The 10,285-nt window shown below is 56.1% G+C and overlaps 1 protein-coding gene across 1 annotated transcript in view; it reads left to right on the forward strand.

Moving 5' to 3' along the window:
• LOC137318228 (insulin-like growth factor 2 mRNA-binding protein 2) overlaps window positions 1-6,511 on the forward strand; it is a gene marked incomplete at both ends in the record, with an annotated part of 83,728 nt that extends 77,217 nt beyond the window's left edge. The window contains one exon of the mRNA XM_067981159.1: window positions 6,378-6,511. Coding sequence (XP_067837260.1) covers window positions 6,378-6,511 — 134 coding nt within the window. The remainder of the gene's footprint in view (window positions 1-6,377) is intronic.
• Between the last annotated feature and the right edge of the window lie 3,774 nt (window positions 6,512-10,285).

Consider the following 10,285-nt stretch of genomic DNA (forward strand, 5'->3'; position numbering starts at 1 on the left):
AGACCACATCTGGAGATACTGGGTTCAGTTCTGGGCACCGCACCTCAGGAAGGATTTATTGGCCTTGGAGGGGGCGCAGTGCAGATTCACCAGAATGATACTGGGGTTTCAGAGGGTTAAATTATGGGGACAGGTTGCATAGACTGGGCTTGTACTCCCTCGAGTTTAGAAGGTTGAGGGGTGATCTATTCGAGGTATTTAAAATGGGGATTTGATAGGATAGATACGGAGAAACTATTTCCTCTGGTGGGAGAGTCCAGAACAAGGGGGCATAACCTTAAAATTAGAGCTCGGCCGTTCAGGAGTGAAATCAGGAAACACTTTTTCACACAACTGGTAGTGGGAATGTGGAACTGTGCTCCCCCTAAAAGCTGTGGATACTGGGTCAATTTTCACGACTTAGATCGCTAGATTTTTGTTAGGTAAGGATATCAAGGGATGTGGAGTTGAGATACAGATCAGCCATGATCTGATTGAATGGCGGAACAGGCTCAAAGGGCTGAATGGCCTCTTGCTGTTCCTATGTAAGATGAGCTACATCACAGAGTGTTACATTGTACGGAGCACACACGGACGGGTGTGGGCACTGATTCAGGGACGTTGGCCCGAGATGGGGCTGGGGGCAGGTGGCCACGGTTAGCGGGCGGCCTGTTTGAACGGCCATGTGGTGCGACCGTGCTTTGCGTTGCTTTGCGTTTTCTGAACGCACCGTTCACGGCCGTTACAGGCGCAAGAGAGAGCGATTCTCAACGGCAATCGTTTCCACCAAAGTTTGAACCCATGACCCGGCCGGTGTCAATACGATGCCATTGGTTTTTTTTCTTTAAGAATTGCAGGCCCATCGAAATGAATGGAGCCTCCCAGGGCTGAGGGGAGTTGGATCTTAGCAAAGCAGGGAGTGTGAGTGGAGGCTGGCCGGTCCCTCTCAGTCCAGGCCCACACAGCAGTGTGTTCGCGGTGAGTTGGAGGGGAGTTGGCCAAGTCGAAGCTAAGGTTTCTGGGTCTGTGATCCAATTAGGCCTCTTCAGCCGCACTCTGCTCTGCAATTCCAGCTTTGAAAGACAATCTCCGAATGTAGTGGCCAACTGCAACCGAGTGAGTTATTTTGGTAACTGGGTATGAAATTTGTTTGTCTGAATCACTGCTTGGATTAGAGGAGGCTGCAGTATATTTAGACTGTGTGTGTCGTCTTTGGTGTGGTGCAGTGTGGGAGGTTTGCCCCTCGCGCCCCCCGCCCCGCCCATCTTTAGGAATGGAGTGTAGGTAAAAGTCTTAATTTCCTTTTACTTTGTTGTTTGAAGTACCTTCAGTATGAAAGTGATGTGGTCGGAGTAGGCCAGGCCAGTTTTGGTTGTGTTTTGTGCCTCAGTAATGTTTTGCCAGCAAGCTGCGACGAAGGGGCTGATGCACTGTGTGTGGTTAGTGCTTTGTCGTGTAACCACCACTCTCAGGCCCTCCCAAGGTTACTAATTAAAAGGGGTGGGGGTGGGAGGGGGGATGGGAAGAGCCTGAGGCCTCGACAGCTCAGAAAGCAGTATTCATTTCCCCCCACAATCAAAGCACGGTTTGAAGTTGGTGTTTTTTGTTTTGTTTTGAAAGCTGGGATGATGATGTGTGTTCTTCTGCTCGCTGTCAAACTTTGAATATTGCGCACGCTCCCAGCTCCGGGCTTCAAATGCCGGATTGAAAAGGGTGGGGGGTGGGTGGTGAGGCCGGAGGGCCTGGGTAGCACCAGGCCACCCAGCCTCCAGGCACGGAGGGCCAATCGGACTGCGCACACACTCACTTCTAATGTCTTTTTGACATGGGGGCGCGAGGATTTGGGACAGTGTGGGGGAGTGGGAGGGAGTGTGTCGGGCCCACGGGAGAGTGAGGGCAGAAAACGTTGACTGCAGACTGTAACAAGTGACACTGGGGCAGTGAGGTGGGAGAGAGACGAGCTGTATTAAAATGATGACGGTTTGTGAGTGTACTATCTGGTGGGACTATATCCGCTGGGTGTTCCCTGACTCTGGGTGGTCTGACAGCCCTGGCTTGAAGGCTCCATTTGCCATTTCTGATCCTCAGAGTTCCTCGGGAGAGGAGCTTTGAGTCAGTTTTCAGTCAGGTTGCGACATGACAGGAGCAAGACCTGCCCAGCCCTGGAGCTCGGGTAAATCGCAGCTTCTAAATGTGCTTTGATACCGCTCAATACAGAGCCTCTGCTTCCTGCATCATGGTACTGTAAGCAGCCCATCGCCGGGGTCGCGCGGGGGTGCCCGTCGCCGGGGTCGCGCGGGGGTGCCCGTCGCCGGGGTCGCGCGGGGGTGCCCGTCGCCGGGGTCGCGCGGGGGTGCCCGTCGCCGGGGTCGCGCGGGGGTGCCCGTCGCCGGGGTCGCGCGGGGGTGCCCGTCGCCGTATTATGCAGCACCCGCCACTATTACGCAGTGCACATCGTTGCATTACGCAGTACCCGGCACTGTATTATGTCATGACCAGCACTGTATTACGCAGTACCCGGCACTGTATTATGTCATGACCAGCACTGTATTACGCAGTACCCGGCACTGTATTATGTCATGACCAGCACTGTATTACGCAGTACCCGGCACTGTATTACGCAGTGCACATCGCTGTATTACGCAGTGCACATCGCTGTATTACGCAGTGCACATCGCTGTATTACGCAGTGCACATCGCTGTATTACGCAGTGCACATCGCTGTATTACGCAGTGCACATCGCTGTATTATGCAGTACTCAGTGTTGTATTACGCAGTGACCAGCACCGTATTACACAGTACCCGCCACTATTACGCAGTGCACATCGTTGCATTACGCAGTACCCGGCACTGTATTATGTCATGACCAGCACTATTACGCAGTACCCGGCAGTGTGTTACGCAGTGCACATCGCTGTATTACGCAGTACTCAGTGTTGTATTACGCAGTGCACAGCACCGTATTACACAGTACCCGGCAGTGTATTATGCAGTGCCCGTTGTATTACATAGCTCCACCTCTCGCCCTACCTGAAATCTCCGGCCCTCACCCTACCTGGGAAATCTTTCAGCCACCAGCCCCTTACATTCTTTTTCCAAAATACACCACATCCGTAGACCTCCTCTGCTCTTCTTCCATTAGCACCGTGGGAATTGTTTACCTCCACCTGAGAGGCAGATGGAGCCTCGGTTTGACGTCTCATCCGAAAGGCGGTACCTCCGACAGTGCAGCACTCCCTCAGTACTGGCACAGGTGTGTCAGTCTAGATTATGTGCTTACGTTCTGAAGTGGGGACTTGAACCCACGACCAACTGACTCAGAGACGAGCAAGCGACCCGCAGTCCAGGAAGGGCCTGAGCTTGACCCCGGCTGGTTTTTGCGGAGTGACTGATCTCAGCCAGAGCTGCAGTTTGTGGGGGGTGGGGGGAGATGGTAATTGGCCTCAGTACCCGGGGACTAGGAAAGGTAAGTCAGACGGGGGTCTCCACTCCGGATCGCTTTATAGCAGAGGTACGCCCCCAGCCCCTGAAGTCTGGGAAAGTGGCCCAGGATTAGACTGTGTGGAGGGTAGATGCTGACACAGAGTGCTTGGGCCGAAAGGCCTGTTCCCACAGTGTAACTCCCATGTGTTTCGATGACTGGGATTTTCTCACCCGATGCCCCCTTCTGTTCTGAGATCCACGGAGCTGGAAGGCTGTTCACAGCTCAGTCACCCTATCTAGTCGATGAATCCGAAAGGCCAGGGTCTGTTTGTACTGGTGGCTTGAGAGAGAGCAGCACATTAGCTGGAAACAGCGGCGGGAGCATTACATCCGGGGGCCAGTGCTCCCTGGCTCAGGACACCCACTGCACGTCGGGGTTAGGCCGTGGCGCCCTCCACAGTCCAATAGCCCGGCCACACTCACTGCCCAGGCTCGGGTGAGGGGCTGGGGGGTGCTGGGGCCTGTGGGCCTGTCCCCCAGCAAGATGCACCTCGGCAGAGTCCCGATCTGGCTCCCCCTCCCCCCTTCCGCGCCCCCCCATCCCCCGGGAAGATTTCTTCCTGCACTGTTGCTTCACCTTCAAATTGCTCCGTGCCCCCAAAAACAAACGGCTCTGATCCCGATACCGATCCCGATACTGATCCCGATCCCGATACTGATCCCAATCCCGATACTGAGCCCGATCCCGATACTGAGCCCGATCCTGATCCCAATACTGATCCCGATCCTGATCCCGATACTGATCCCGATACTGATCCCGATCCTGATCCCGATACTGATCCCGATAATGATCCCGATCCTGATCCCGATAATGAGCCCGATCCTGATCCCGATACTGAGCCCGATAATGATCCCGATACTGATCCCGATAATGAGCCCGATCCTGATCTCGATCCCGATACTGAGCCCGATCTCAATACTGAGCCCGAGCCCGATCCCGATCCCGATAATGAGCCCGATCCCGATACTGATACGGATCCCGATACTGATCCCGATCCCGATAATGAGCCCGATCCTGATAATGAGCCTGATCCCGATAATGAGCCCGATCCTGATAATGAGCCTGATCCCGATAATGAGCCCGATCCCGATACTGATCCCGATCCCGATATTGAGCCCGATCCTGATCCCAATACTGAGCCCGATACTGATCCCGATCCCGATACTGATCCCGATCCCGATAATGAGCCCGATCCCGATAATGAGCCCGATCCCGATATTGAGCCCGATCCTGATCCCAATACTGAGCCCGATCCTGATCCCAATCCCGATACTGATCCCGATCCCAATACTGATCCCGATCCTGATACTGAGCCCGATCCTGATCCCGATCCTGAGCCCGATCCCAATCCTGAGCCCGATCCCGATACTGAGCCCGATCCTGATACTAATGCAACGATCCCGATACTGATACTGATACACCGATCCCGATCCCGATACTGATCCCGATCCCGATATCCCGATCCCGATACCCCGATCCCGATACCCCGATCCCGATACCCCGATACCGATCCCGATACCCCGATCCCGATACCCCGATCCCCCGATACCCCGATACCCCGATCCCGGTACCCCGATCCCGATACCCCGATCCCGATACCCCGATCCCGATACCGATACCCCGATCCCGATACCCCGATCCCGATACCCCGATCCTGATACCGATACCCCGATACCGATACCGATACCCCGATCCTGATACCCCGATCCCGATCCTGATACCCCGATCCCGATCCTGATACCCCGATACCGATACCCCGATACCCCGATCCTGATACCCCGATACCGATACCCCGATCCCGATACCCTGATACCGATACCCCGATCCCGATACCCCGCTCCTGATACCCCGATCCTGATACCCCGATCCCGATCCCCCGATCCCGATACCCCGATCCCGATCCCAATACCCCGATCCCAATACCCCGATCCCGATACCGATACCCCGATCCTGATACCCCGATCCCGATACCCCGATCCCGATACCCCGATCCTGATACCGATATCCCAATACTGATACTGATACACCGATCCCGATTCTGATACACCGATCCCGATCCCGATTCTGATACACCGATCCCGATACTGATACACCGATCCCGATCCTGATTCTGATACACCGATCCCGATCCCGATTCTGATACACCGATCCCGATCCCGATTCTGATACACCGATCCCGATTCTGATACACCGATCCCGATCCCGATTCTGATACGCCGATCCCGATCCCGATTCTGATACGCCGATCCCGATCCCGATTCTGATACGCCGATCCCGATTCTGATACACCGATCCCGATCCCAATTCTGATACCCCGATCCCGATTCTGATACCCCGATCCCGATTCTGATACCCCGATCCCGATTCTGATACGCCGATCCAGATAGTGATACGCCGATCCAGATAGTGATACGCCGATCCAGATAGTGATACGCCGATCCCGATTCTGATACGCCGATCCCGATTCTGATACGCCGATCCCGATAGTGATACGCCGATCCCGATTCTGATACGCCGATCCCGATTCTGATACGCCGATCCCGATAGTGATACGCCGATCCCGATTCTGATACGCCGATCCCGATCCCGATTCTGATACACCGATCCCGATTCTGATACCCCGATCCCGATTCTGATACCCCGATCCCGATCCCGATTCTGATACACCGATCCCGATTCTGGTACACCGATCCCGATACTGATACTGATACACCGATCCTGATAGTGATACCCGATACCGATACTGGTACACCGATCCCGATCCCGATTCTGATATCCCGATCCCGATTCTGATATCCCGATCCCGATTCTGATATCCCGATCCCGATACCGATACTGATACCCCGATCCCGATAGATACCCCAATCCCGATACTGATATCCCGATCCTGATTGTCTCTTTGTGTGTTCGCAGATTGCTCCCGCAGAAGGGCCCGAGGCGAATGAGAGGATGGTGATTATCACTGGCTCACCAGAGGCACAGTTTAAGGTTAGTGGACAGGCGCTGGATTACAGGGCGGACAGAATAACAAGCAGCAGCACATGGAGGTGAACATCAGTGCCTCACAGTGGCGAGGGAGGGAGAGATGGAGGGAGGGAGGGAGAGATGGATGGATGGAGGGAGGGAGTAAGGGAGAGAGAGATCAATGGAAGGAGGAAGGGTGGGAGCGATGGAGGGATGGAGGGTGGGAGAGAGGGAGGGTGGGGAGAGAAGGATGGAGGGTGGGAGAGATGGAGGGATTGCCTCGATTGCCCCACGCCCAACATTGGCCAGAGGCAGGAGGGGAGGGCGTTGATATCCCTCTCTCCCTCCCCTCCCTCCGTCTCGCCCTCCGTCCCTCCCTACATCTCTCCCTCCCTCCCTCCATCTCGCCCTCCGTCCCTCCCTCCCTCCATCTCTCTCTCCCTCCCCTCCATCTCGCCCTCCGTCCCTCCCTCCCTCCATCTCTCCCTCCCTCCCTCCATCTCGCCCTCCGTCCCTCCCTCCCTCCATCTCGCCCTCCGTCTCTCCCTCCCTCCATCTCGCCCTCCCCTCCCTCCCTCCATCTCGCCCTCCGTCCCTCCCTCCCTCCATCTCGCCCTCCGTCCCTCCCTCCCTCTATCTTGCCCTCCCTCTATCTTGCCTCCCTCTATCTTGCCCTCCCTCTATCTTGCCCTCCCTCTATCTTGCCCTCCCTCTATCTTGCCCTCCCTCTATCTTGCCCTCCCTCTATCTCGCCCTCCCCTCCCGCCATCTCTCCCCTCCCGCCATCTCTCCCCTCCTCCCTTCCATCTCTCCCCTCTCCTCTCTCTATCTGTCCTGTCCCCTCTCTCTATCTTCCCCTCCCCACTTTAGCTCCCCTCCCTCTCTCTCTCTCTCCCCTCCCTCCCTCTCTCTCCCCTCTCTCTCTCTCTCTCTCGTCTCATCTCTCCCCTCCCTCCCCACCCTCTCTCTCCCCACCCTCCCTCTCTCTCTCTCTCCCCTCACCCTCCCCACAATCTCTCCCTCCCTTTCTCCATCTCTCCCCTCCCTCCCTCCATCTCGCCCCTCCCCCCTCTCTATCTCTCCCCTCCCCCTCTCTCTCCCCTCTATCACTCCCCTCCCCCTCCCACTCTCCCTTCCTCCCTCTATCTCTCTCCCCCCTCTCTCTCTCTCTCTTTCCTCCCTCTCTCTTTCCTCCCTCTCTCTTTCCTCCCTCTCTCTTCCCTCTACCTCTCCCCTCTATCTCTCCCCCTTCCATCTATCTCTCTCCCCCTCCCTCTATCTCTCTCCCCCCTCTCTCTTTCCTCCCTCTCACTCTCCCCCCTCTCTCTATCTCTCTCCCCCCTCTCTCTATCTCTCTCTATCTCTCTCCCCCCTCCCTCTATCTCTCTCCCCCTCTCTCTTTCCTCCCTCTCTCTCTCACCCCTCTCTCTATCTCTCTCACCCCTCTCTCTATCTCTCTCCCCCCTCCCTCTATCTCTCTCCTCCCTCCCTCTATCTCTCTCCCCCCCTCCCTCTCTCCCCCTCTCTCTATCTCTCTCCCCCTCCCTCTATCTCTCTCCCCTCTCCCTCTATCTCTCTCCCCCCTCCCTCTATCTCTCTCCCCCCTCCCTCTATCTCTCTCCCCCCTCCCTCTATCTCTCTCCCCCCCTCCCTCTCTCCCCCTCTCTCTATCTCTCTCCCCCTCCCTCTCTCTCTCTCCCCTCTCCCTCTATCTCTCTCCCCCCTCCCTCTATCTCTCTCCCCCCTCCCTCATCTCTCTCCCCCCCCTCCCCTCTATCTCTCTCCCCCCTCCCTCTATCTCTCTCCCCCCTCCCTCTATCTCTCTCCCCCCTCCCTCTATCTCTCTCCCCCCCTCCCTCTCTCTCTCCCCCGCTCTATATCTCTCTCCCCTCCCTCTATCTCTCTTCCCCCCTCCCTCCATCTCTCTCCTCCCTCCCTCTATCTCTCTCCCCCCCTCTCTATCTCTCTCCCCCTCCCACTATCTCTCTCCCCCCTCCCTCTATCTCTCTCCCCCTCTCTCTTTCCTCCCTCTCTCTCTCTCCCCCCCTCCCTCTATCATTCTTCCCCCCTCCCTCTATCTCTCTCCTCCCCCCTTCCTATCTCTCCCCTACCCCCCTCTCTCTCCTCTCTCTCCTCCCTCACCTCTCTCTCTCTCTCCTCCCTCACCTCTCTCTCTCTCTCCTCCCTCTACCTCTCTCCCCCTTCCCTCTATCTCTCTCCCCCTTCCCTCTATCTCTCTCCCCCTTCCCCCCTCTCTCTCTCTTTCCTCTCTCTCTCTTTCCTCTCTCTCTCTTCCTCCCTCTCTCTTTCCTCCCTCTCTCTTTCCTCCCTCTCTCTTTCCTCCCTCTCTCCTCTCCTCCCTCTCTCTCTCCTCCCTCTCTCTATCTCTCCCCCTTACCTCTATCTCTCTCCCCCTTCTCTATATCTCTCTCCCCCTCCATCTCTCTCCCCCTCCCTCTCTCTCTCCTCCCTCTCTCTATCTCTCCCCTTACCTCTATCTCTCTCCCCCTTCTCTATATCTCTCTCCCCCTCCATCTCTCTCCCCCTCCCTCTATCTCTCCCCCTCCCTCTATCTCTCCCCCTCCCTCTATCTCTCCCCCTCCCTCTATCTCCCCCCCCTCCCTCTATCTCTCCCCCCTCCCTATCTCTCTCCTCCTCCCTCTATCTCTCCCCTCCCCCTTCCTCTCTCTCCTTCCTCCCCCCTCTACCTTCCTCCCCCCTCTACCTTCCTCCCCCCACTATCTCTCCCCTCCCCCTCTCTCTCTCCCCCTCCCTCTATCTCTCTCCCCTCCCTCCCTCCCTCTATCTCTCCCCTCCCCCTTCCTCTCTCTCCCTTCCTCCCCCCTCTATCTCTCCCCTCCCCCCTCTATCTCTCCCCTCCCCCCCTCTCTCTCCTTCCTCCCTCTATCTCTCTCCTCCCTCTCTCTATCTATCTCTCTCCTCCCTCTCTCTATCTCTCTCCTCCCTCTATCTATCTCTCTCCTCCCTCTCTCTATCTATATCTCCCCTCCCCCTTCCTCTCTTTCCCAGGCAGGTACAGGACAGGTTAGATACAGAGTAAAGCTCCCCTCTACACTGTCCCATCAAACACTCCCAGAGCAGGTACAGGACAGGTTAGATACAGAGTAAAGCTCCCTCTACACTGTCCCATCAAACACTCCCAGGGCAGGTACAGCACGGGTTAGAAACAGAGTAAAGCTCCCTCTGCACTGTCCCATCAAACACTCCCAGGGCAGGTACAGCACGGGTTAGATACAGAGTAAAGCTCCCTCTACGCTGTCCCATCAAACACTCCCAGAGCAGGTACAGGACAGGTTAGATACAGAGTAAAGCTCCCTCTGCACTGTCCCATCAAACACTCCCAGGGCAGGTACAGCACGGGTTAGAAACAGAGTAAAGCTCCCTCTACACTGTCCCATCAAACACTCCCAGGACAGGTACAGCACGGGTTAGATACAGAGTAAAAGCTCCCTCTACACTGTCCCATCAAACACTCCCAGGACAGGTACAGCACGGGTTAGATACAGAGTAAAGCTCCCTCCACACTGTCCCATCAAACACTCCCAGGGGCAGGTACAGCACGGGTTAGATACAGAGTAAAGCTCCCTCTACACTGCCCCATCAAACACTCCCAGGGCAGGTACAGGGTTAGATACAGAGTAAAGCTCCCTCTACACTGTCCCATCAAACACTCCCAGGGCAGGTACAGGGTTAGATACAGAGTAAAGCTCCCTCTACACTGTCCCATCAACACTCCCAGGACTGGTCCCCACATGGACCTGGATTGTGACTGTCCCAGGCTCAAGTATTATTTTAAAATGAATCCAGGTGTTGGGAGCCGCACCGTGAAGTTGACA

The sequence above is a fragment of the Heptranchias perlo genome, unplaced genomic scaffold (genome assembly GCF_035084215.1).
Source record: "Heptranchias perlo isolate sHepPer1 unplaced genomic scaffold, sHepPer1.hap1 HAP1_SCAFFOLD_664, whole genome shotgun sequence".
Classification (NCBI taxonomy): Eukaryota; Metazoa; Chordata; class Chondrichthyes; order Hexanchiformes; family Hexanchidae; genus Heptranchias; species Heptranchias perlo.